The sequence below is a fragment of the Pyrus communis genome, chromosome 7 (genome assembly GCF_963583255.1).
Source record: "Pyrus communis chromosome 7, drPyrComm1.1, whole genome shotgun sequence".
Classification (NCBI taxonomy): domain Eukaryota; kingdom Viridiplantae; phylum Streptophyta; class Magnoliopsida; order Rosales; family Rosaceae; genus Pyrus; species Pyrus communis.
The window spans coordinates 128,201-154,914 of record NC_084809.1 but is presented as its reverse complement, the minus strand read 5'-3'; the positions used below and the strand labels follow the sequence as shown (position 1 = coordinate 154,914).

The 26,714-nt window shown below is 38.4% G+C and overlaps 4 protein-coding genes and 1 pseudogene across 8 annotated transcripts; 3 read left to right on the top strand and 2 right to left on the bottom strand.

The window, feature by feature from the left end:
* Nucleotides 1–1,204: 1,204 nt before the first annotated feature.
* On the top strand, nucleotides 1,205–7,272 carry LOC137740128 (uncharacterized). Of its 3 annotated transcripts, none has more exons than XM_068479940.1 (11): nucleotides 1,205–1,632; nucleotides 1,989–2,061; nucleotides 2,285–2,666; nucleotides 2,758–2,894; nucleotides 3,378–3,491; nucleotides 3,601–3,684; nucleotides 3,894–4,061; nucleotides 4,256–4,412; nucleotides 4,959–5,119; nucleotides 5,197–5,323; nucleotides 5,541–7,272. In XM_068479940.1, exons 3-11 carry the CDS (start codon nucleotides 2,373–2,375, stop codon nucleotides 6,876–6,878), a joined length of 2,580 nt encoding a protein of 859 aa, XP_068336041.1. In that variant the 5' UTR covers nucleotides 1,205–1,632; nucleotides 1,989–2,061; nucleotides 2,285–2,372; the 3' UTR covers nucleotides 6,879–7,272. The 3 variants fall into 3 exon arrangements, with proteins under 3 accessions (XP_068336041.1, XP_068336038.1, XP_068336039.1); XM_068479937.1 differs by having other exon boundaries at nucleotides 1,207–1,632; nucleotides 5,502–7,272; XM_068479938.1 differs by lacking the exon at nucleotides 1,989–2,061 and having other exon boundaries at nucleotides 1,207–1,632; nucleotides 5,502–7,272.
* A 174-nt stretch (nucleotides 7,273–7,446) lies between these two features.
* On the top strand, nucleotides 7,447–11,543 carry LOC137740129 (uncharacterized). Its single transcript, XM_068479941.1, has 15 exons — nucleotides 7,447–8,398; nucleotides 8,497–8,591; nucleotides 8,758–8,871; nucleotides 9,021–9,125; nucleotides 9,257–9,328; nucleotides 9,417–9,529; nucleotides 9,704–9,841; nucleotides 9,922–9,990; nucleotides 10,091–10,178; nucleotides 10,307–10,378; nucleotides 10,500–10,600; nucleotides 10,721–10,838; nucleotides 10,940–10,999; nucleotides 11,105–11,215; nucleotides 11,310–11,543. The coding sequence occupies exons 1-15, from the start codon at nucleotides 8,308–8,310 to the stop codon at nucleotides 11,421–11,423; spliced, it is 1,461 nt and encodes a 486-aa protein (XP_068336042.1). The 5' UTR covers nucleotides 7,447–8,307; the 3' UTR covers nucleotides 11,424–11,543.
* Nucleotides 11,544–11,629: 86 nt separating this feature from the next.
* LOC137739585 (UPF0496 protein At3g19330) lies at nucleotides 11,630–14,071 on the bottom strand. 2 transcript variants are annotated; one of them, XM_068479208.1, is made up of 4 exons: nucleotides 13,771–14,071; nucleotides 12,491–13,700; nucleotides 12,273–12,386; nucleotides 11,630–11,887 (listed from the first exon to the last, which is right to left on the bottom strand). In XM_068479208.1, exons 1-2 carry the CDS (start codon nucleotides 13,877–13,879, stop codon nucleotides 12,505–12,507), a joined length of 1,305 nt encoding a protein of 434 aa, XP_068335309.1. In that variant the 5' UTR covers nucleotides 13,880–14,071; the 3' UTR covers nucleotides 11,630–11,887; nucleotides 12,273–12,386; nucleotides 12,491–12,504. The 2 variants fall into 2 exon arrangements, with proteins under 2 accessions (XP_068335309.1, XP_068335308.1); XM_068479207.1 differs by having other exon boundaries at nucleotides 12,273–12,398; nucleotides 13,771–14,067.
* A 107-nt stretch (nucleotides 14,072–14,178) lies between these two features.
* Nucleotides 14,179–18,190, bottom strand: LOC137741189 (nodulation receptor kinase-like). Of its 2 annotated transcripts, XM_068480997.1 has the most exons (8): nucleotides 17,562–18,190; nucleotides 16,967–17,181; nucleotides 16,660–16,868; nucleotides 16,003–16,129; nucleotides 15,705–15,776; nucleotides 15,298–15,484; nucleotides 14,991–15,123; nucleotides 14,179–14,688 (listed from the first exon to the last, which is right to left on the bottom strand). In XM_068480997.1, exons 2-8 carry the CDS (start codon nucleotides 17,115–17,117, stop codon nucleotides 14,425–14,427), a joined length of 1,143 nt encoding a protein of 380 aa, XP_068337098.1. In that variant the 5' UTR covers nucleotides 17,118–17,181; nucleotides 17,562–18,190; the 3' UTR covers nucleotides 14,179–14,424. The 2 variants fall into 2 exon arrangements, with proteins under 2 accessions (XP_068337098.1, XP_068337099.1); XM_068480998.1 differs by having other exon boundaries at nucleotides 16,967–18,190.
* Nucleotides 18,191–24,421: 6,231 nt separating this feature from the next.
* Nucleotides 24,422–26,714, top strand: LOC137739196 (calcium-dependent mitochondrial ATP-magnesium/phosphate carrier protein 2-like; annotated as a pseudogene).

The window sequence follows — 26,714 nt, the reverse complement described above, 5'->3', positions numbered from 1 at the left end:
CGGAGGAGCTCAAAATCCAGCATTACCATTCAATGTCAGTCGAAAACCTTCAAAAATTAAGTTGAAGGTTTATTGGATAAACTAAAAGTGGTTAATGTTTCCAGTCACTTAAATTAGTTTTCTCGACAACCAAAAAGTAGGTAATTGTCTTTCAATATAAAACAACTAATCCCCCAGAGATCTGATCAGAGGGAACAACTGCAACAGCAGCAGCAGCAGCAGCAGCAGCAAGAACAACAATGAGAAAGATGGAGGGAGAGAGTGGGCAAAAAAGGCGGGGAAATTATACAATTACACAAAGCAGAGATAGCTAATAGATGATGATGAATTGTCTTGAAAATTTTGTCATCTTTTTTATTTTATTTTGGAATGGAATTAAATTAATGCCAATTAATCCGCTTCCCTTACTTCCCTTATCTGGAACTCTCCTCTCCTCTCCCCCGGCCAGCAAGGGCGGGGAAATTTGGATATGGGCTTTACGAACGAGGCCCGGCCTCTAAATTACGTCGATTATACCATCATTCAAAGTCCAACTAAAATGAAAAATCAAGGTTAATAAAAAACTATTTTCGGGGTCTTTCTAACCAAAAATGGGAAGGAAAACGTTTGTATTTTGGGCTTTTTCGGCTCCATTTTCTTCATAAATAAATAAATAAACATATAAAAACCGTAAGTGGTAAAGGCGTATTACTATCCATGGAGAGAGAGAATGCCGGAAGGCGGAAGAATAAGAAAAGGATAAACCGTTTACTCGAGGGCCAGAAGTCCACGGGCTCCAAAAACCTCCAATCCCCTAAAACACTGCCGTCAACTTCCCAGTTTGTTTCCAACGGCAACTCGAACGGCTCGCTATCAATGTCATGTTAGCAGCCAAGCCATGCATAAAGCACAATTTTTTTTTTTTTTTTTTTGAAAAAAGATAAATTTCATTACTAACCCAACAGATTTATACAAAGCACAAATTTTTGCCTTCTTATTTGTTGCTGATTTGACTCATTTAATTTTATTTTTTTGCTAATTGTGTATTTGCATCCTTCTATAACAGTGGTTGACCCAAACTCAAATTGAACCGTTTGGAAAAGAAACTCAAATTGAACCATGTAACCTTCAAATTAAAAGTTTAAGTTCATTAGAGGAGTATTTTATCCTACAAAATAAAAGAATAAAAAGAATAAAAAACGTTTTCTAAAGACACTTGAACTCTCTCAAACTCTATCTTAACCGCATACCTTGCTGCTGCAATCAGGAATCAGGAACCAGGGATCGACGCAGCCTCCGAGCAAGCGTAGAAGCTGAGACTTGAGCCGCGCTGCGCCGCGCCCGAGCGCGCCAATGAACCGTTCAATGTTAAATTAACGGTTTTGCCGAAGCCACGCACACTCGTCTCATCTGTCTCTCTCACGCTCTCTTATGCTGTGTGGTGTGGGCGTACGTCTCTCACCCAACTCCTCAACCCAATCCGATAATACGAAACGCTCCCCCCCCCACTCTCCAACACTCTCTCTCTCTCCGCATTTTAATTGGGTTTTTTCTCAGGGCAAATTCCCAATTTTTTTTCTGGGTTTTCACTGCAGTTCTCCGCATTTAATTGGCTTTCTGTTCGAGGCCTTAAACAATCACCAGATGTTTCAGGTATTGTCTTTTTCTTTTCTTTTTCCTGCCAAATTACGCATTCCGTTGTCTTGGGTTCCCGTTTTCAATTTCTGCATGAGGTATTTGAATGCGTTTCTTGTATGTTTTATCCCTTTTCTTTTCTTTAATTTTTCATATCCGGTTGGTTTTCATTGTCAATTTGGTTCCTAAGTGGGTTTCCAATCGTCAGCGAATATGTATGGGTATCTGGGGAATGCGTCTTCCATCCATAAGTTGCTGTTGTAGCGTTCAATTTTTAATCTTTTTATGGTATTTCAGTTTTCTTTATTTCAATGCGTGCAATTTTTAATCTTTTTAATATAATTGTTTGTTTGTTTTAATTTGGCACAATTCAGGGGTGTTTTGATTCGCATTTGAGGGATTAAATTGTTCAAGTAATGCCATTGAATTCTCCATAAATAAATTGAGGTTGGACGTTGACTCTATCTTTATAGTAGCTTACTCCTTTAAAGTGCCTTACAATTTACAAAGCAAGTACTCAGTTCAAACTGATAGATGGACTCACTCCAGTCCAGTTAGCTGCATTGATTTTGTTCACCACTTGTTTCGGGTTACAGTTTTAGTTGATTTATGAGGCATTTTGTAGCTATGGATTATAATGTACTTGTAAATGTTTGATATTTGATCTCAGGTTCAATTAAAAACGACGGCATGTGTTAAAGGTAATAATGTATGACGGTATAATGCTTTGACGGAGCTTTGTTTGACATCTTGTGCTAATGGCGGCTGATCAGCAGAGAAAGGGTTGCAATTCTAGGGAGCAACATATAGCAAAAAAGAAAAATATTGGATTGCTTCAGGATGATTCAGACGTGAACTCTCATATTTCTCTTCAGTGGGATGGGAATCAGAACATGGTAGTCGCCAAAAGGGATCAAATTGGCATAAGTAGGAGAAATTTGAAGCCTTTTTTTGATTTTGCTTTCAACAGCTTTAATACATTGGCAGATGTTTTTGCTGTTCCTGAGGGAATCTATGATTTGGAAAATTTGGAAGATGTGCTTTCATATGAGGTAGCTTTTAATTTACGGTTAGCCACAAGTATGTATCTACTTTATGTTGTATTAATGCAACTAATATGCTATTGTTTAAACAATGATGCAGGTTTGGAATACTCAGCTGTCTGAGAATGAGAAGAATCATCTTATGCAGCTTCTTCCTAGCGGACAAGAGGCAGAGGAAGTTGTGCAAGCATTGCTTGCTGGGGATTGCTTTGACTTTGGAAACCCTTTACTTAAATGGTACGTATTTTTATGTTATACTTGTATTGATGCAGTCCCTTTCCTCTTCTCTTTTCCTTTAATTTTGTTTCTTTTATATTTTTAAGAGTAAATAAATGCAGCACTGCTAAATATTGTTTTTTGTAGACTAATCAAAATTTAAATTAGTTCATGTTTCTTGTAAGAAAATGGGTTTCATGTGGTTGGGAAAAGTTTGTTACATTAAAATTGGAAAAGTTTGTTACATCAATATTGTACTGTTCCATCTGTTTGATCAGAAAATTTAAAACAAGAAACTTTTCTGTTGTTTTCTGTTAAATTCTTTTTCAAACATTGTATGTTGTGCATGTACTAGGTATCACTTTTAGAGGATTCTAATTTCTAACATGAAAGAAAAGAAAGAAGTTATTGTAGCTTTGTGAGTTTTAAATAGTAGCTTCTTTTATGACTAATAGTTTAATTCCATAGTGTACCAATGATTTTAATTGAGATATATGCTTTCAGGGGTGCTTCACTTTGCTCAGGTGATTTCCATCCTGATGCCATACTTCGTAGGGAACAATATCTAATAACTGATAAGAAAACATTCTACAATGAGTTGCAGATGTACCATAATGAGTACGTTACGCTTTTCCACTTTTTTCTGTAATACATATAATACTGTTTTCGAAAGGCTCTCTTGCACTAAAACATACCGTCACAATCCCTTTTATGGTTTTTATGGCAGTATGATTGCATATTTACAGAAGTTGAAGGAGAGATGCGCAAGCTGTAAGGATCCTGAAAAGGAAATTGTGCAGAATATGTGGAGGTTGATGCTCACTGTATTTTCTTCTTTTTTTTTCATCTCATAATTATGAGCTTAATGAATGCCAAACCTTCCCTTTGATGCTCAACCAAGTACCAATTTATAAGGAGGAGGAATTCTTGTTCAAATTGTGTTTTTCCCTTCATTTAGTCATTTGACAGATTACTTGGAGCCTTTTGGTGCTATTCTCATGGGGATTATACTTTATGCAGGTTAAGAATTGATGTCGAGAAACCAATTTTTTCACATGCAAATGAATCCAGATTGCATGATCTTGAGGAAAATGCCATGGTTACATCTGAATCTTGTTCTTGGGAGAAAGCATGCAGTAGTGATAACCAGATTTCCTCAGTGAACAAGGGAGGAGAATTTCAGAACAGGTAATTCAGCTATCCACATTTAGTCCTACCAGAGCGCCTATGTGCTCCAGGTTCATTTTAATTTTCTTAAATTATAAACGTACTTGGCTATGGCTACTTACTGTATGTTTAGTTGACGTTTGATGATTTTTGCTACATTTATATATCAATCTACTTTGGATGTGCATGAGATCTATAAGTTTTTATTGTGTCAGGATCTGTGAGAAAGGCTTCCTAAAGGACAAAGGTAGAAATTTGTGGGTTACACCAGATGGAGCACTTAATGCAGGAGCAAGATCCAAAAAAGGAGACAATCTACACAAGCGCAATATCTACAGTAGCGATGGTGCTAAATACATGTCGTATGTTAAGGTTGGTGTTCATTTGGTAATTCTGAAACTTAATAAAATTATGGATGGATTCTGTAAATCTGCGTAACCTAATCAGTCACCTCTCAGGGTTGAGTTTTGGGATCAGTGGTCGCTTGTTAAACTTAAATGGCCAGACACATACCTTAATGGCTTCTGAGCATAGACACAGAATTATCCCATTTCCCTGTTAAGTAGGACAAGTAAGTCAAGTAGAAAAAAGTTGTAATCAGATGTTAGGTTTTGAACACAATTATGTTTGGAACTCATTGCCTCTAAGTTGTTTATTTGAATGGGTTTTAACTTTTTCCTATGTAACTGTTGGCAACTAGCATATATTAACATCCATAATTTGTTTTATTTTTCGAGCCCAGTAAACCAACACATAGACAAGACACTCCTTTCTCTCTCTCTCTCTCTCTCTCTCTCTCTCTCTCTTCCTACACACAGAGCCATCTTTTTTCTGTGTACTTGTTGCTCTGGGTCATGATATATAACATTCTAATTGTAAAGAGGCTCTTGCTGAATGGGTGCTTTTTAACTATTTCAGATTAGCAAGAAGCAGTATGAAATTGTTAAGAGCCTGAAGCAGTCTGGCAAAAGCATTCAGTCCAGGTCTCTCGAGCGGGTTTTAGGTAACCTTGATAACTTTGTTGTACAACCATATGAAGTCTTTGTGGAAGAAGAACAGAAGAAGTTACATCAGCACTGGTTAGTGTCTAGTGAAATATATATTTTACTCTATATTTGATTGTCTGCCTCCTCAAAGTATAGTCTTCTTTATACAGGTTGCAATTGGCAATTAAAGATATCCCGGCAGCTTATGCAAACTGGATAGAAATGCATTTACAAAGATGGCAAATGACAAAGTCTTTGGAGAAGGACATGAAAAGGAGGCTAAGGTCTCTGATAGAGGTTAGTGATTCTGCCTTTATCTCCCCCCCACCCCCTTTCCTTTTTTTTTTCTTTCTTTTTCCGTTTTAGTGGACGTATCTACCTTTATCAATCTGGTGGTAGCCATCCGTTTCTTAATGAACCTGTCTCCATTGTTGTGTGAGATATTTTATGGGCTGGTTTGTGATGGGGTGTTCAGGATGACGAAGGTGGTCACAACCTTGAACATGTGCTTCAGGATGAGATAGATATTGGAGCAACAAACTGTCAATCTCCCATGGAAGATGATGAAAAGTCTTTACCCAGCTTCCTACATGGTGATGAGTGCAACCCCACAGACATGGAAGATGATGGAAAGTCTGTACCCGGCATCCTACAGGGTGACGAGTGCAACCCCACGGACATGGAAGAAGATGACAACTCTCCACAGAAGCTTAGTGGAGGTCATGAGTGCAACCCCACAGATACAGATTCAGATGAACATTTCAGTGCAGAGTCGGATAATGATTCAGAAAAGCATATCATTATAGAATCAGATCATTTTCCTCCAAATGTACCTGATTACACGGAGAATCTGAGTACTGCAGATACTCCAGTAAACGAGGGAGCACAATTATGTGCTAGTGGAGATGTCTGGAAGGCAGTTAATGTGCCACATTCTTACTATGATTCTACCACATGTCACGCATATTCATCTGCCAGTGAGTTATCGCTTGCACATCTACAAGTTAATCAAGTTCAGCAGACACACTTAGGTGCTATAGAGTCCGACTTGCCTGTGAGAGACAGTGGGAAAGATTTAATGCACATACAATCAGAGAATGGTTCCTTCAGTTCTTACCGAAACCAAGATCAAAATGAAATGCTTCAATCTCTCTTTAAGGGCCAGAGCATGCTATCTTACAATCCTGAGAAGAAACAGACAGGGTTGGAATTCCAGCCACCAGCCAATGTGTTTATAGGTGATGGTCAGTTTTCAGCGCATTTTGAAGAGCAGCAACACCAGTCACTGCCTCTGGAGCAAGGGCAGAAGAGAGAGAGCGAGGTATACATGCAACCAAGATTACCTGAGAACATTTACTCTGATGGAGGTAGTTACTTAATTTCAAGGCCGGAACATTCGGCTCCAGTTGAAGTGCAGGATTGGGCTGTCAATAGTGTTCGTATGCCAGGACCTCAGCAATCTCACTTACATGGTGGAGAAGTGTTGAGTCATAATTGGTTTTCTGGTGGTACTAGTGCCACAAGTCAGACCATTGGGAATGGTACGAACGCAGATCAAAGCTTATTCAGTGTTCTACCTCATAGTAACCAATTGCGAGCAAGTAGCCCTTACCATCCCGTAGCCCCCGCTGAGCAGTTCATGTCCTCTAGGAGCTATGGAACGGTGGGTGGGGTTACTCCGAGGTTCGGAAATGTTGTACCACAAGCTGGAGCTGAACTTGATTACTTGGGTGGGCATGAAGCAGCCACTCCCATGATACATGATGATATGCAATGGATGAATTTACCGCATCAGAACTCTGGTTTACGTGATCCAATGGGTAAACCATTCTTGAGGTCGTGGAACCCGTAAGACAATTTTCTTGCATGGTAACGTAAACAGGAAATGGTGACAAGTGAGGGTTACAGTAGATGAAAGTGCAGAGTTGGAGATAGGTTTTTGACTTTGTACATACCTATACAAGGGCCAACTCAGCAGCGTGTACATATATGTTAGATGGGGGCAGAGACAGAGAGCAGCAGGCAGGGGTTGGGGGGGGAGACCGTGGGATTATTGGACAATTCCTGGCATCTCAAATTTGTTAGTTGGTAGTTTAGAATTTTATTTTTCATTGGGAATCCTTTTTTCTTCTTATTCTCTGTTTATGGAGAACTATCTTGGAATAATTTTTTGGAGGCTTTTAAAGTTTTCTGTAGAGGCAAATGCTTGAATATTAGCATATCATGGCTTTGGTTGTTGGCTGGCATTTCCAAACTCTCGTCCTCTCATGAAATGTTGAATGCTTTTACCATCGTCGTCTATCGAAGTTAGTGTTTTGCAGCGTTTCTGTTTGAGTATGCCCCATCACCATTATCATCCACTGAGCTGAGATGATCAAACACGAGTCTCGTAGGTGGATCGTGCTTTCTAGTGACACTGTTTCTAACAGCAGCAGCAGTATTGGCATTTGGTGAGCAACCTTGTTTTACACAAGACTTGAAAATGAAGATGTGGTTGAATGAAATCTGATCGAAAATGTCGGGATTTGAATTGTTGCCAGTGCCTCTGTCTATGTATGGGAAATGTCGGTTGCTCTTGGAATACAATGCAATCCCGCAAGCAACTGGATCGTTGTAAAATTTGGCACAGAACGCACGGGGATGCTGTCTAATAGCGTTTCCTTCTGTGTTGAAAATTAACCAACCCCCTCCACAAAACCCCAAAAAAAAAAAAAAAAAAAAAAAAAAAAAAAAAAGCCGAAAAAATCAACCTGCATTAACCTCAAAACTTTGCGTAATTATTTATTTAATTTTGTGGTCCGAAACTCGCAGGGTTTAGGTTATGGTTTTATTACAAGTGTAAGTTACGTACAAGAAGAGGATGTAGTGGAAGTAGGGTGGGGGGAAGCTACGCAGTAAACAAGTACGACAACCAGAAAAAGATAGATGGAGAGGTCGAGCAGAAGAGAGAGCTACTAAAACAACGGGGATCCCCCAAATCCGACTTGAGACGTTAAAAGGCGCACTATTGTAGGAAGGCAAATGTTTGCAGGGTCGTCAGTCGTCGCTGCGGAGATGAAAGTGGCGGCAGTTACCACTTGGATGGGATCGTTCCCTACCTCCTCCTTTTCTCTTCCCTTCCCATTAACTGCGTGCATGCATCTCTCTCTCTCTCTCTCTCTGCTTGTGAGAAAGAAAAGGCATGAATGAAACTAAGTAATAGCTAGGCTTATTAGAATTAGAGAGTTACAGAGAGCTGAATTAATCTCAAAGCCAAAGGCTCAACAAGAAGAAAAAGGAAAATGGGTAAGAAAGACGTGATTCGGTTAGAGCGTGAATCTGCCATTCAAGTTCTCAAGCCCAAACTCTTCATGACCTTGGCCAACCTCATCGGTTTGTACTTTGTACTTGTAATGATCTAATCATGCCATTGCCTTTGACTGTCTTTGTAATTCTTGCTAACCGGAACCTGGTTCTCAAATATTCTCTAGAGGAAAGTTCTGATCGTGCTGAGTTTCTCAAGCTCTGTAAGAGAGTCGAGTACACAATTCGGGCTTGGTATCTCCTTCAATTTGAGGATTTGATGGTATGCATTTCATATGCGAACAATACGCTATGCTCCGGATCATCTTTTCGCTTTTCTTTTCCAGATATTATTCATGCATGTCCCAAATTTCAATTATTTATTTCCGATATCTCATCAAGTTTTGTTTAACTTTGACATTGTGTATTTGTCAATTCTATACACTCAGCAACTATACTCCCTGTTTGATCCTGTCCATGGGAGTCAGAAATTGGAGCAGCAGAAGCTTTCTCCTCAAGAAATTGATGTACTTGAACAGAACTTCCTCAAGTACTTGTTTCAGGTTCTATTCTGTGGCTGCTGTGCTTCCCCTTCTTATTCTTGTTTTCATTTCTATACCCCCGGCGCCCCATACAAGTAAAATGAACAAGAGAAAAAGAAACAGGAAATCTTCAAATGATACAAATTATGCACTGCCAACTCCTTTTACAGGTGATGGAAAAGAGTAATTTCAAGATTGCAACTAACGAAGAAATTGAGGTTGCGCAGTCGGGGCAGTATCTTCTAAACCTTCCCATCGTTGTTGATGAATCTAAGGTTTGTACCGTCTCACCAAAATGTTTTCCTTCCATCACTAGTTTCTGTTCAGCAAAATTGCTTCATTGGAACTTTGGTTTTTATGTGATGCGATCTTCACGTTTGGTTGCTGATCCCAATATGTTACGTAGCTTGACAATAAACTTTTGAGGAAATACTTTAACACGCATCCTTGCCCAAACATTCCAGATTTTGCTGATAAGGTATTTTCAAATACTGCAAACAAACATCTGCAAGTTTCAAATCCCTTGTTAAAATTCGAGTGGCTCATTTGATGTTGTCTTGCTTCAGTACGTCATCTTCCGACGCGGCATTGGACTTGATAAGACTTCAGATTACTTTATCATGGAGAAAGTGGACATGATCATTGCACGTTGCTGGAAATATCTTTTAAGACTAACCAAGTAAGTTGCTTTAAGTTCTTCTTAATTTCTGGATGGAATGTTCCGTATTTGTAGCTAGAGAAACTAGTTATGATTAATAATTTTAATCCAACCAACATAGTTGAACAACTTCAAGTCACTTGACCATAACATCATTGTGCAAATAGAATCTTGTTGATTATTTTGTTCTTGCAGGACAGAAAATTTCTTTTCAAAAAAGAAAGAGGCACAGAGCAAGATAGATCCAAAGAAGGATGATAATATTCGCCTCCCTGACCAAGATCCAGAGGACTTGTTTGTTGAACGAATCCGTATTGAAAAAATGGAACTGAGGTTGACTATTATATATGCCTTCGATTCAATCTTAGTTTGATTATTTCCACTTCATGACAAATATATGCTGTGTCCTTCAGCATTCAAAATTTGCTGTGCAAGAACACAATCCAAGAGCCAACTTTTGATAGGATTATTGTTGTTTACAGGTACTACTTTCTATTTTATGAACTATCTTCTTTTGCATTACCTTTTTCGAAAGGACCTTGAAAAAGTAATTTATTGACAAGAAGAATTATGACTCTTCAGGCGAGCAAGTACCGAAGATAATGAAGAGCGGGGAATATATGTTAAACATTTTAAAAACATTCCAATGGCCGATATGGAGATTGTTCTTGTGAGTATCTCTATCTATCACTGTCTCCCTCAGGGCATTTGTACAGTGCTTTATATTTTCCCGTTGAAGTAACATGCATATAAGTGATGCACTGGAGTAAGAAATGAAACCTTTTGTCTTTCACACAGCCTGAGAAGAAGAACCCAGGATTAACTCCAATGGACTGGCTCACGTTCGTTGGCTCTGCTGTAGTAGGGCTGGTCAGTTTCTTGATAGCAGCAATGAAGTTTGTATTGCTGCTGCACAGTAACCTTGTCATTTTTCTTTTGTATTGTGAAAATGCAGCTTAATGGTAATCACCATTTGTTTGTGTTACGGCAGGTTGCAGTTGTTACTTCGCTCGAAATGCCTCAAATTGATCTTTGGGTCATTTTTGCGATTATTTCCACTGTGATTGGTTACTTTGCTAAGACATACTTCAGGTTAGGTATTTTGTTGTAATATTCATATGTCCTGAAATTGGTTGGGTGGGTTGGCACATTCTCTCAATTTCAATTTCAATATCAATAATATGCATCGGCATGACCGTACCGTACGTGTAGTTATCAGCAGAACTTGGCTCAGTATCAGAACTTGATAACACAGTCCATGTATGAAAAACAATTGGATAGCGGACGGGGTACTCTCCTTCACTTGTGCGATGATGTGATTCAACAGGAAGTAAGCCTGATAATTTCGGATGAATTTTTGTTGGACTGGACATTAACGTATTTTTATTTATTGGTGCAGTAACAAAATATTCTTGTTGAATGTATTTGCAGGTGAAGGAGGTGATAATTTCGTTTTACATATTAATGGAACAAGGGAAAGCTACCTTACTTGTATGATATATGTATCTCCTCTTGGATTGGATCTCTTCCTGTTCCTATCATAAGAATATTGCAACAAAGTTGAATTGAAGTGTTATGTTTATGAATGTGTTGCAGGATCTGGACAAGCGGTGTGAGGAACTAATCAAGGAACAGTTTAACGACGACTGTAATTTTGATGTGGACGATGCAGTTCAGAAGTTGGAGAAATTGGGAATTGTTACTCGGGTAAGGCTTACGATCAAACGTTAGTAGTGCTAGTAATACTCACTCGTTCTAATTAATTACCCATGCCTATGGCTATGGCTATGAATGAATTTAGGATACCCTTGGACGATATAACAGCGTAGGACTGAAACGTGCGAACGAGATCATTGGCACCACCACAGAGGAGGTTGTTCTTAAGGCAAAACAAGATTCCACGCCCAATGCTTGATATTTTCTGCTGCTCACAACTACTCCATTATATTTATTTCCTTGTTTGGAATCGAATTTCCCCCTTTTTCCTACTCGCAGTTTGTCAATTCCCAATAAATACAGCCCTAGATGGCCGTCTTTGAAGGAAAATTTACTTGTTTCAATTGCTTTTGCTTCTTTTCTTTTAGTTCAAGTTTACATAAATAAAAAATAAGGCCAAGGAGCATGATCAAAGATGTTCTTAATAAATAAATATGTAAAATATATCCACATTTCAAACAACTCAACTCAACAAAACACAAGAAGCTTGAATTAACTCTTCTGAGGCAAACAACTATTCTCTTTCTCAAGTCAGCTCTCTGCTAGAGTGAGTAATGGTATTCACAATTTCACATCGCACATCGACCTGATGGTCATCAGCTGTGAAGCTATCACCTGGAACTGGAAGGATGACCGGATCACACATCCATGAGAAGCTGTCACCTTCATAGGTATTAGGTAAGACAAAAACAGATTCAGATTGGCATAAATTTGCAATAGCCAGCCAGCTCTTAAACAAAAACGTCAATTCAACATTTAATAGATAGCACCACGAGTCCAAGTCCATAATAAAATGAACAACGAGACGAGATTATACAAGCAATGATGATTGCTGATACAAGACTCATTAGTTGGAATAAACACTAAACAATGGACATCTCCGGATGCACATGGCAAAACCTAACAAGCATAGACTGTATAGAGATTGTTCTAAATCTTTACTCCTTAAGAATCAACACAAGAACACAACTTCAAAACATAAGCAGGCAGGCTCATACTTGATGATGCAGATGCAAATGAATATATTTACTCAGAACAAGACGATAACCTTGATACACACTTGAATTCAGCCAAGCCTCAAGCCCTGATTGTAATTTGCTGACGATATATTGGTGGGAATCAGCTGCTGAGTGGGCTAGTTGACGCATCTTACCGCCCTCATCTGTTAACAATGCTGCCAAGAGAAGATGGTAAGTACGCAACGCAATGATGCACGTTGTTGCATTGCTACATTTGTTATAGGAAATAGGAATTACTAGCACTTACTCAGTAGATAGAGATTAAAGTGTATACATGTGCTGGAAAAGCCGCGATCTGGACCTGTTGACGGTGTTAAAGCAGAGGCATATATGCTCCTCAAGTTCGTCCACAAGTTGCAGGAAATTGGGGTGGCTCTTGTGCAGCTGTTTCAGCACCTCCTGAATTGGATGCTTGTCGACCGCAGTGCCACTGACAGATCCCCTATCCAATCCAAGGCGAACCAGAAGCTTGTCCCCCTCCACTGCGGCATGGAGGCGGCGAACGAGTCGGTCAATGGTGGCAAGGTCATTGTCGAGGACACAAGTACCCAGGGCAGCAGCATCAAGTTGCTTCATATTGGCAATTTCCTTCTTCTCAGTGGTAGTCATGGGGCTGCAATTGCAACAACTGCTGCTTCTACCAGAGCCAGAGCCAGTGCTAGTGGCAGTGCAGCACAAAGGCGGCGCTGCAACAACAACGAGGGCGGCAGTGAGAGCGTGGACTGTGACAGCCACAGCAGAGACAGCGACTCCAACGGCAGTGCCAATGAAGCAGAGGGCGGAGGCAAGAGTGGCGCGGCGAATGAGGCGGATTTTGGAGCGGGAGGAGCGGAGGCGGCTGTCTAGCTGGAGCTTGAGCTGGGAGAAGCAACGGCGCATGTTGTCCAAATTGGGGGAGCCGGCGTCGTCAGGGGAAGGGAAGGGGTTGTCGTTGAGGTCGAACTGAAGAAAGACGTCCAAGGCCCGACGGCACTGGGACTGGCTGAGGCTGAGGTTGAGGCTCAGTGACGACTCCACAGAGTCAGAGTGGACGACGGCGTCGAGGAGTTGGTGGAGCGGAGCATAGAGCTCGCGTGCTCGATAGACGCTGCGGTGGAGGAGCAGCAGGCAGGCTTGGGTGGTGTTCTCGCTCTGGTCGAAGTAGTCGGAGACCAGGCGAGTGAGGGTGTTGGGCTTGGAGAGGCGAAGCGCCTCTTGGACGCTCTCTCGGTTGGGCTGAAGCACTCGCCCCAACAGAAGCTGGTGCTGTCTCTGACTCCGGCGGTGGCGGCTCTCTTCATTATCCGATTCGTCGTGGTCCTCCTCCTCCAGCTGCAGCTCATCATGACCAGGATCATGTTGGTGGTCGTGGACCTGATGAACCTTGGACCAAATTTCATTGTAGGATTGGCTTTGGACGGCGCGGGTGTACTCGTGGGTGAGAGTGGCGGAGGGCGATGCCTCAGAGCTCGTTCCTCCTGAAATTACGTCAAAAAATTGAATTCAATTACCAAATTGTCAAAAATTGAGCCAGACCCAGACCAATACCTTGCGACGGGGGAGGCGGATGAGGATGAGTATTGCCATTCGGAGCCGCTGCTGCTGCTGGGGAGGGTGACGACGACGACGATAATTGCAGAGAGAGACATTGCAGCATCCTCTCCAGTCTCCTCTCTATTACAAACAAATTTACAATGAAATGAATCGCAGTTTCCTCTTCTCCAACTGACACAAATCTAAAAATCTTGTTCACTCGCAATAAAGTGAAAAGGCCTTCTCCTCAACTAGTGCTGAAATGCCGGTATATATGTACGTTGACGAGAATTGCTACTAACAATCTAAATTTTTAGAGTGCAAAACGTACATATGTAACAGCAACCCAAAACCTACATCCAAATCCCAATTTATATTAACCACAAATAATGGTTTATATAACAAGAACAACACTGCTCTTACATTCATCATCGTGTAAAACTTATCAAATAAAAAAAATAATGCTTTATACACTTATCGAACAACTGATATATCTCCTCTCTTTTCTCTTCTCTTTCTCTAGTTTCATGTTTCAGCAAGGAAACCTAAAAAAAGTATTAACAATTTCCTTTTTCTTTTCACAGAAGGAAAAAAAAAAAGCCTATTTCACAAATATCACTCCTCCAAGTTTTTTAATAATTTGGAGGATGCGATGCCATACATGTCTTTTTATTTTGTTGCTTTAAATAGCTGACTTCCTGGGATCACTGTAGAAGTTCCTTCTCCCATTATTGTCGTCAAGCTCATCTCTTTCTCAACTATCCGGTCCAGCTCCGTTACCACATTGCTCATGCTTGGTCGCCCCTCACTCGAAGCCTCCACACATCGCATGATCAACTGTATCAACCCTTCCATAGCTTCACCGGTGAAGCTATTCCCCAACCTCCCATCGATGATGCACGATACATTGCTGCCCTCTTGAATATTTTGCACCTTTATACAAGACCCAACAACAAAATTCAACCACTTTAGTGTAATATTTTCACACATTAACAAGAAATTACTAACGTATTCAAGATTCAACAGTGATGTTGGCAAGTTGCAGCAATTAAACTTTTAACTATCATATTGTGTATAAACGGTAACAACAATCAACAGAGCAAGTATTTAGTGTACCATTCCCGGTCCTTCACTATATGATATAGAGAAGAGAAGCCAATGTAAGCAAACATTTGAATGCATACCATCATATGACTAATGCATTCCAACAGTTGTAAAGACACACTAGCACATACCCATTCAACCATGTTCTGGTTTGAGTCAGAAGATGCAAAATCTCTTGCTTCTCGCCCACTCACTAACTCCAGGAGGAATACACCAAAACTATATACGTCACTTTTTTCTGAAAATCGTCTGAATTCTCTGACCCTGCAAAATTAAACAGAAATTTGGATAAAATGACAACTATTCTTAGCATTCGCTTGAATGGTTATATTGAACACCAAGAACTAAGGGCAATACACTCCAACCCCCCATCCCCTCACCCAACCTTATCCAACAAAGAGAGAAAAACAAAACAAAGAGAGAGGGAGAGACTATTACTCTGGAGCAAGGAACATCTCATCAGCAGTCACTTGAGAAGACGAGCCTGCAATATCAACTCTTCCCAGGAAATTGCGAATTCCCGCGTCTGCAACCTTAGCTATGAAGTTTTCATCTACAAGAACATTGGCTGTTTTAAAATCCTTGTGCACCACACGGGGACTCAAAGAGTGAAGATGAGCCAAACCTGCAGACAGAGGAGCTAAATGAGTCCTAATAAATAGGAGACCGTTGCTTCCAGACTTCTCACAAAAAGAAGCAGGAACTTTAGAACATCTGAAAGTGTTACAGTTGCTGACAAAAGAATTTGACGGATCAATACTCATAACCGAATATTTTTTGTCTAAAGAGATGAAAACCTGATACCAGGAAAGCCACAAATGCTCACTGATTTTGCAGATGATCACCTTTAGCGGCCCCTTGAGCTATTGATAGGCGGTTCTTGAATTCTAGCTTTTCACGTGAATGCTGGCCCGTGCCTGCAAAGAAAAATTTGAAAAACTCCATATGTGAAATTTAGGCATTATAGATACAACAATTGATAAAACAAAAGGGTTTCGTACGAAATACAGTACTGCATGTATGATAATTCCACATGCATATCACACGAAGTTAAAGAAACCCTTATATGCTAAGTAGATATTTATATCACCAGCACAATTTTTGACTCACGAAATTAAATATGGTGGCTGGATAGAGTTTTACCGAACAAGTGACTGGAAACACTTCCACTATGAATGTACTCGTACACAAGAAACTGTAGATTATTTTCTTGGCAGTAACCCAAGAGAGTAACAATATTCCGATGCTGAATAGCTGAGAGATAGTGTACCTGATATAATATTCTGTCCAGTTAGATAAACCATGATACACTGTTCAATGCAAAAACACAAATAGGAATTCAAGGAGAGAAAAAACTAAAGCATATACCAGTCCATCAAATTCATCAGGAAGAAAAGTTGGTAAGGAAGAAAAAAAAACTGATTCAAACTTATGACCCGAACCTGTACAAAGCGTTTTTTGTTATTTTTAATTGGGAAGTGTTATTGGCACTCCAAAATTCTCATTCTACACTCCTCATAAATGTATTTTTCTTTCTAAATATATAAAGTTTGGAATGTAGAATGAGAATTTTGAAGTGCCAATAATAATTCTCTTTAAATTTTGTTCAAACAGCATATACTGGTCATTCTTCAAATATATATATAAGCAGTTAATGCACAACCCCTATCACCCTAAAACAAGCTCAAAATTATATATAATACTCGAATGCCGTGAAAGAGAAAACCCATCTGTCAAGAGGCCTTGCAAATTCATTGACTTTTTTTCTTTCACCTGTAAGGTTAGAACAGTGATCATTACCTCGTTGATAAATTCCGGACTAGCTGTTCCAGGTCGCTTTTTGATGGCTACAAGCATTCCATCCTGGAGAAATCCCATATACACCTCCCCAAAATTTCCTTGCCCAATCAAATTTCTATCGCTGAAATGTTTTGTGGCCAGAGACAGTTCTTCCATATGAAAACGCCTTGTTTCTCGCATTGACAACTCAACCCCTCCATGTCTTCCCACTGCAAGTTATCAAAACAGATAATTGAAAGGCTGTTGTTTATGCTATACTAAGTGTGTTTCCCCGAGGAAGGAAACAAACATGTGATATAAGAGTTACCTTGAATAGAAGGATCAGAAGAACCTGTTTCAGAAGTTCTTGAAACACTCCTATTGCGAGATATACAGAACCATACGAGTATGATGCTTATCCCCACAAAAGTCACGGCTCCTGCAGCACCTCCTAGTATTGCTGCAAGAGACGCTGACATTTGGTATGCGAACCACTTCAACTATGGGTAGTATTGTTGTAAAACGAATTATCATGCATTGAACCTGGAATCCAGAGGATACAAAACGCAGAGGATGATAATCTACAGAAGGTGTGCACGGAAAGCAAGGGAATTAAATCCATCAGATGTAACTATTTCTTTTCAATTCTTTATTTCCTTATTATTGGTCTTCCATCAGACAACTAGAAAACAGATTAGACAGCAAGTTGTGAGAGTGGGATTAACTTTAAGGGAGCAAAATTTCAACGATTACAACGGCCGCAAAGCAATGGTTTTTTAAATCAAAGTCGAAGCCCTTAAAATCAAGTAAAATGTCATGCCAATAGTAGTGATATACATTCACAATGCAATAGAATAGAAAAGCAGAGTAACATAGATAGAAACAAAGCATCATTGTATCATGGGGTTTAGGCAGCTGCAAACCTCCAGTCCTTGTCCCAGAAATGTAAGGCAGCCAGATGTCTAAATACTCGAGCTTCAGTTGCCAATGGCAACACGAACGAACAGCCTCCGAGTACAACAACAACAACAACGAGAAGAAGAAAGGAAATTGGCACCCAAATCCAATTGAAATTTCATGACAGGGAAAGTTGCAGGCAGGAGATATAATTACAGAAAGAAAAGAGGCATGTTTGAATGAAGGAAGGAATGAATGAATGGAAGAATATGCAGGTGGAAATCAAAATGTAAAGACAAGAGGAGAAGAGAGGAGAATCGGAGAAGTATCAATCCTGATTGTAATTTGGATAAAATTAAATTGAAGGGAAATGCAATCAAATATTCAAATATCAATATCGTCGTTGGATTGGATACAGACAATGCCGAAAGAAAGTGACCTTGCGCCGACAACACTTGTAATGCTACTTCTCTCTCGCACTCTTAACCAAACCACCCAAATTCAACTTGATCAACACAAACACATCATATACTAATAATATAACAGACCAAATTAAATAATTATGTTCTCTATCTCTCTTGAATTTTGACGATGGATATATAGTTCTAGTTCAATCAATCAAAGGGACAGACAGAAAACCCACCCACCCCCACCTCACCCCATGCAAATTCAATTTCAATTGCAAAGCAATCAACCCACCAAAGGTTTATGCTCAAGCACCAAAACAAAACATCAAATATGAGTCAAGCGTGAACCAGAATAACTGAATAAGAGAGACAGAGAGACAGAGAGAGCGCGTGTCTGTCAGCCTCTGTTTATTTATATATTTATTTTGGTCGATTATATATTTTTTTAAATGAATTTATTCTTTATGAAGTAATGTTATTCATATTATATTTTTATATCACATTTCTATACTATTTTAGGTGACATTTGATATAAAGAGTCATATCATTTGAAAAATTTGCAAAAGCCAAGGAAATGAAGGAGCAAAACTTCTCGTATACTACAATCATCGTTTAATTATCTAGTTTTTTCTTAATTATTAGTTTATTAAATAATAAAATTAAATTTAAAAATCTGATTAATTCAAATGATGTGGTTGTCCACATCAAATATCACTTAAAATGATATAAAAATATAATAAAAAATATGGTATGAATAATATTACTGGTTTATTTCTTTTTTCTTTTTTGTGTGGGCTGTAAAGCAGAATAATAGTTGTCTGCTAATGCAAGTTGGGAATTTGAGAGAGAGAGAGAGAGAGGGACTGAGGGAGAGGCCTCGTTGTGTGCGTGCAATACCGATACTGGTGGGACTAGCGGCACAATAAAAACTATCTTCTGCTATGCCAAGCTCGCCATTTTATCCAAATTAATTATCCAATACAACCACGTAAAAAAAATAAACTTGAAACTTAACTGCACAAAAAAAGACAGAAGGGTAAAGAACAATACAATCCCATCTTGACGGCAAATTTAAGACAATATACATTACGTAATACGTATACTTGTATATATATTTACATTTCCGTTTTTATATATAAAAGCATTCAACAAAGAATCTTAAAAAGAGACGGAGAGAGCGAGGGAGTTGGGCTGGCCAGCTATGAGCTATGTTGACATGGCTCCTACTGAGCAATTAAATAATACATCAAACTAGTCTTAGATTAAACTATTAATTAAACACATATTAATTATATACAAACCATAATAAGCATTGTAACCTCTACGGTTCTCTATCTCTCCCTCCCTCCTGCCCTTTTCATCACTTCCGTTTGCTCATGTCATTTCTTCGTTTGGATTCTCATGATGATTACTAACAAGTAATAAATATTATTATTTAAAGTTTTGTTTTAGTTAAAATGATCTCTGAGATTTGCATAACACATAACTTTGGTATCTGAGATTTAAAATCAATAAAAGTGGTCCTGAGATTGTCCACCATTCATTATTTTGGTCATACCGTTAACAAAACTCAGTTAAGTTGAGGGTATAATACATAACTTTGGTTCCTGAGATTGTCCACCATCCATCATTTTGGTTCTTCCATTAAAAAGCTTAGGGACCACTTAACAAAGTTTTTTAACGGAATGACCAAAATAATGGATTGTGGACAATCTCAGGGACCGCTTCTATTGATTGATTTTAAATCTTAAAGACCAAAGTTATGTGTTATGAAAATCTCAGAGACTATTTTGGCTAAAAAAATCTTATTTAAAAACTAGACAGAGTTGTTTGCAGAGATGCAGTGCTTTAGTAAAGACAGCTGAGGTTGCATTATAAAATCAATGATAATATGAAGAATAGTTTAATTACTTGTAAGTATATGTAAATTTTTTTATTTTTTCTATGTGATTAATACTCTTAACACGCCATATCACGTTCGGCGATACGAGATAAATACTCTCAACATGTTCCCTTCCCTTACGTGTGACGAATTTTTAAGCTTAACACGTGGACAAAACAAATTGAGTAACGTGGAGTGTATGTGGTCAGTGGGCTTCACACAATGGACAATCTACTTTGATACCGTGAAAAAAGTTGAGATTACACTATTAAATCAGTTGACAATATAAAAAATAACTCAATTACTTATAAACAAATGCAATGTCCTATTTTTCTTCGACGTGGAACTAATACTCTCAACATTCAGCTTCACTTATTAAAAAACATGTTTCACTTTTTTTTTCTTTTCTATTGGCTCTTAAACAAACAACAAAGAAAAAAAAATTCCGCTGCTCGAGATTTTATAGTATGAATAAGATGAGTATGATTGGAATGTAACTTGTTTTATATCCATGACTGGCGACTGCAAATGTTATGTGACACCAAAGCAGTATGAACCATAAAAAATTAACTAGTTATTAACGTCAACTTCTGAAATTATTGGTGGATTCAATGATTTCTAATCTTTTAATAGTAATGGCAATGGAACCTTTGAGCTTTTTCTTAATTTGAAATTCTTTCTCATGCTATCGCAAGTCAAGCAATATTATGTCAATTTATGAATATTTAAATTGAGACCTCCTTCGGCGTTATGAAGAAAAGTACCATCCGATGCTCATAGGCATTTGACATAAACATGTTTTATAGCGCAGCCGCAGTTTACCTGAGAATTGAACAACATAGATTCAATGATCAATGTTCCGTTCCAATTCCATGCATTCCTCATATGATTGAATTCATCTTATATAAAATTGGGAAGAAATTCATTGTGAAAAGGTTAGCTGTCAATATTGGATATCATACAACATTGTGATTAGAATAAAAGCAAGCGGTTAGTGTACCTTGTTCTGTTTCAGGCTTTCCCAAGGTGTACATATATTACTAGAGAGGAGAGGAGAGAGGAGAGGAGAGGAGACTCAGGAGAGATTAGAGAGTGAGATATCAACATGTAGCTAACTGTGGGTTAAAAGACGAAAGTCGGAGTGGCTGAGACATCTAAGGACATGATTGGGTCAGAAGTCAGAAGAAAGGTTGCTGCAGGCGGCAGCCGATCGAGAAAGTGGAATTGCTCTGCAGTAATGGAACTAGGTCTTGAGAGGGAAGTAACTAGAAATGCAGAGCCAAGGCAGCAGCATTTGATATTTTGAAAGGGAAAGGGCTAATTAAGCTCCGATAGAATGCAGTCCGAGGTTGGATTTCGATTCGAGGTCACCAGCGGGAGATGCATGATTTTGTTGATTATCCTGCTTGAGCTTGGTAATTGTAAATATATAGAATCATGAACGTGATGTAAATGTGCTTTGCTTAATTATCATTTTTTGTTTAAACTTGAAACTGCCGATTTTACCTAGTCAATAGAACATTGCATGCACGTGTGAATACATTACAAACACGTTAAAATATCATTGTTATGGCTCATTCTGTGGTACATTTGATAGACGGAGTGGTATTTGATTGATCTAAAAATTGGTCACTAAAAACATGTACGCATCTGGTGCTTCTTATAGTTAGGGATGGGTAACGGTTATGACGGACGGGTAACCGCGGTTATTTACCCATAACCGTTTATGTTCATACTCGCATAATTGTTTACCCGTTAGGTAATTGCATAAACGGTTATACCCATACTCATAACGGTTTATAAACGGTTAACCATACTTATAATCGTGTACCCATTTAATCATAACCGTTTACCCATTTAACCATAATCATTTACTCGTTTACCCGTTTTTGAATCTGTTTATCTTTTTTTACCCATTTACCCATTTTTCATCCGTCTGCATGTTTTTTTTTTTAACAACTTGAAAATTACAAAAGAAAATTTTGTCATAATTTTCGTTTTCTGACAATTAAATGTTGTTATAGGTACATTTTAGCATGCATTTCCCTATTTTAATCATTTAAGTCCTCATACAATTCTAATAATTAAAATGATAGTTTACGAACGATATTTTTCTACTACACCCAAACAAATCTTTAATTTCAAGACCGATTCCAAACCAAAATTTTGGGAATTCCAAAATAATTTTGGAATTTTGAGACAAATCGGAAATCCCGAAATTGCTTACTGTAACTCAACCATCGATCCATTCTACAGAAGTTTATCTGGTGGATACCACCATACTAGTAAAATGACAAATACATTCATCATTCGATATTGCAGAAAGCATTTTTTTTCAGTACATTGCCAGGTAATATACCAGACAACACAAAGCATCAAACTTCTTCCAGCATTAGAAACATATAAACATGGGAAACAAAAAAAAAATCAGATACGAATTCAACCACAGAACTCCGATGTTAAATTATATGGGTATAACCAATCCAACGGCCTATAATTTTTTTAAAAAAATTATATCTATATTAAATTAAATGGGTAAATGTATATCCGTTATAACCACGGGTAATATTCATAACCGATGTATACCTATTATAACTGTGGGTAATACTTATAACTGCCTATTTAAATTTCAGCGTTAAAATTAATTGAATTTGGGTCAGGCTTTTCAGCGTTAAAATTCAATTGAATTTGGGTCCAGATGGTGATGATTTGGGCCGTTGGACCTCATGTTGAAGATTCGGAGGCTAGAATCCTCGACTTTTAAAGCGAACTAGGAGCGCAAAACTTACTCTACAGTTGGACATCAACTAAATTAAATAATTATTTTTTAGGAAAAACAAATAGAAAAAATCCAATACCTTCACCTCTCTCGTCTCTGCGTCTGCGTCTGCACTTGCGAGTTGCAACCTTTCTTCTTCTGTTCTGCGTCCGATTGGATTGGATTGTATTGATCACAATCACATTTTTATTTTCTTTATTATTGGTTATTTTTTATAATTTGGATAGTGAAAAAGAAAAGTAAAGTTATAGAGTACACATAACATACATAGATACACAAAGCAAAAAAATCAGAAATAAAAAATCAAATCGTATGATCGTGTCTGGGAGTGTGATGGGAATCGGCAACTTCTTCTTCTTCTTGTTCCCCGATGGCATTGCTGACGATCCCCGACGACCATCTCAACTGTGGAGAGGAGGAGCAGTGGCCGATTACACACATTACACCTGGCTTTTCATTTGCTGCAATGGAAATTCGTCTCGGTTCACTCGGTAATTCTCACTTGTTAATCCTCCTCCGTTTATATTTTATTATAGTATGCATTTCATTGTAATGTAATTTTGATTCTTCAATTCCAGAAAATTCGAATTTTCCTCCTCCATTTGGTGCCACTTGTCAGATTTAGGGGGTGTAGTCAAACTCAAATTTGAGAGGGTTTTAAAAGACTTTAAAATCATAGTCCGGTCAATTAAAAGATTTTAAAATTCATTCAAATTTAGGTGTAGTCAATTAAAAGATTTTAGAATCCATTCAAATCTAGATGTAATCAATTAAAAGATTTTAAAGTATTTTAAAAGTCATCAAAATCTAAGTATATCCAAATCCTAAGGATTTCAATAAGTTGTGGATTTTGTGAGATTTGAGAGTAAAAAAATATATATAACCAAGAGTAAAAAGAATTCAACCCCACCCCCTAGGATTTCAAATCCTTCCACCACAATCCACCACAATTCATTCAAATTCTTTAAAATCCATATGAATTTTGTAGGAGTCTTTAATCCTCTTAAATCCTATCAGATCTATCACTTTTAAAATCATTTAAAATCTTAATACCAGCAAAAACATCTCGAAACAAGGTTCTAGCACCATGCCAAATGTGTTCGAAGAAGAAGAGCAAAGCAAACGAAGCATGTCCAAAAGTAAACCAACCCCGTGGATTGCTACGAAAAATACCATCGGATTTCAAAGTAGCACGATCTAATTCAAAAATCTCACCCAATTGAGCACGTCTAGCATATTTTTTCACAGTAACGAGATCGCTATAACTGACTCCGTTGAGTTCGCCACCATAGAACTCGACAGTTACACCTACTTGTTCGACACTATATTTAGATTCCGCCCTTCTAAAAGGAACATCGGCTCTAAGGAGGGTGTAGTCAAACTAAGATTTTAAAAATGATAGATTTGATAGGATTTAAGAGGATTAAAGACTCTTACAAAATTCATATGGATTTTTAAAGAATTTGAATGGATTGTGGTGGAAGGATTTAAAATCCTAGGGGGTGAGGTTGGATTCTTTTTAGTCTTGGTTATATATACTTTTGGCTCTCAAATCTCATAAAATCCACAACTTATTGAAATCCTCCAAAATCTTAATTTTTTTAATACACTTAGATTTGGATGGATTTTAAAATCCTTTAAAATCTTTTAATTGACTACACCTAGATTTTAAAGGATTCTAAAATCCTTTAATTGACTACACCTAGATTTGAATGAATTTCAAAATCCTTTAAAATCTTTTAATTGATTACACCCTCAAATCCTAGTTTAACTACACATAGAATACAATAATTGATTTGAGTAAATACAACGGAATAGATGCCAATGGAGGAGGACGCAAAGCCAAAGCCAGGCCGAAGAAGAAATGCCTGCAATCCCATTAAGAAAACCGGGCCTGTGTCCATGGATCACGTGCTTTTGGCCCTGGGAGAGACCAAGGAGCAGAGAGAGCTCAGAATCCGCACTCTCTTTAACTTCTTTGACACCGCAAATGTTGGTTATTTGGACTACGCCCTCATTGAGGCCGGCCTCTCTGCCCTCGACATACCCTCCCAGTACAAGTAGGCCAAGGATTTGTTGAATGTCTGCGATGCCAATCAAGATGGCCGTGTCGATTACCAAGATTTTAAGCGCTACATGGACCATAAAGAGCTCGAGCTCTATCGCATCTTTCAAGCAATAGATGTCGAGCATAATGGTTGCATTCTGCCTGAAGAGCTCTGGGATGCACTTGTAAGAGCAGGTATCTCCATATAACCAACTCTACTACTGCTACTACTGCTGCTGCTCCTTTTCCTTTTCTCTATATTATCATATATTTTCCTTCCTTCATGCTTTCGTGTCTACTCCTTTCCTTCGTTCTCATCTACTTGTTTAATCATTGTGCTTTCCTTCTTGAATGTTCAAACATGTCAAGACAAGCTTGTCAATCGTCTCTATCTTCTTATGTTTTTTTGTATAATCAGTTTATCAATCTTTGTTTTTATCTAGTGTATCGTATCCTTCAGACTTAAATTATAGCTCGTCGTAAACATGGCTTTCCTTTGTTGGATTCTTTTCCTTCTATAAGCCGCACCAGCCCCTCTTTTGCAGGGATTGAAATTGATGACGAGGAACTTGCACTTTTTGTTGAGCGTGTTGATAAGGATAATAATGGTGTTATAACATTTGAAGAATGGAGAGATTTTCTTCTACTTTACCCTCAGGAGGCAACCATCGAGAATATTTATCATTTTTTGGAAAGGGTGTGCCTTGTTGATATTAGGGAGCAGACTGTTGTCCCGGAGGTTATCAGTAAGCATGTCCATGCTAGTAGATATTTGATTGCTGAAGCAGTAGCAGGGGCAACGTCACGTACAGCTACCGCTCCTCTTGATCGTTTAAAGGTTATTTTGCAAGTACAAACAAAACGAGCTCGAATTATGCCAGCAATAAGAGAGATATGGGGAGAAGGGGGCTTATTGGGCTTTTGTCGTGGCAATGGTTTAAATGTCTTGAAGGTGGCTCCCGAAAGCACCATCAGGTTCTACACTTGTGAAATGCTGAAAAGTTTTATTGTCCACGCTAATGGTGAAGAAGATAAGGCTAATGTCGGCACTGCAACTCGCCTTGTTTCTGGTGGCTTAGCAGGTGCTGTCGCACAAACTGTGATCTATCCCATGGATCTTGTTAAGACACGAATCCAAACTTATACTGGCGAAGGTGGGAGAATTCCAAGTCTTAAAACTCTGCGTAGAGAAATATGGGTTCAGGAGGGACCCCGGGCATTTTATAAGGGTGTTGTTCCATCTTTGCTTGGGATGGTCCCTTATACTGGCATTGATCTTGCTGCTTATGAAACATTGAAAGATATGTTCAAGAAATATATTGTGCATGACAGGAGTAAGAATTTCATTTGCAAAGTAGTTTACTTTCCTCATCATTTTTAGGCTCTAATTTTATTGTGTTTTGCCCTAATTCTGGCACTATGTTATGTGGTGCAAGTGTTTTTTTTTTTTTTTTTTTTTCTTTCTTTCTGTAGAACCTGGTGCTCTTGTGCAATTGGGATGTAGGACAGTATCAGGAGCTCTCGGTGCAACTTGTGTTTACCCACTGCAGGTTGTTAGGACAAGGTGCATTGTGGAAACATCGATATCGATCTTGCTGCTTATGAAACATTGAAAGATATGTCCAAGAAATATATTGTGCATGACAGGGGAAAGAATTTCATTTGCAAAGTAGTTTACTTTCCTCATCATTTTTAGGCTCTAATTTTATTGTGTTTTGCCCTAATTCTGGCACTATATTATGTGGTGCAAATGTTTTTTTTTTTTTTTTTTTTCTGTAGAACCTGGTGCTCTTGTGCAATTGGGATGTGGGACAGTATCAGGAGCTCTCGGTGCAACTCGTGTTTACCCACTGCAGGTTGTTAGGACAAGGTGCATTGTGGAAACATCGATATCAATCTTGCTGCTTATGAAACATTGAAAGATATGTCCAAGAAATATATTGTGCATGACAGGGGTAAGAATTTCATTTGCAAAGTAGTTTACTTTCCTCATCATTTTTAGGCTCTAATTTTATTGTGTTTTGCCCTGGTGCTCTTGTGCAATTGGGATGATGTGGGACAGTA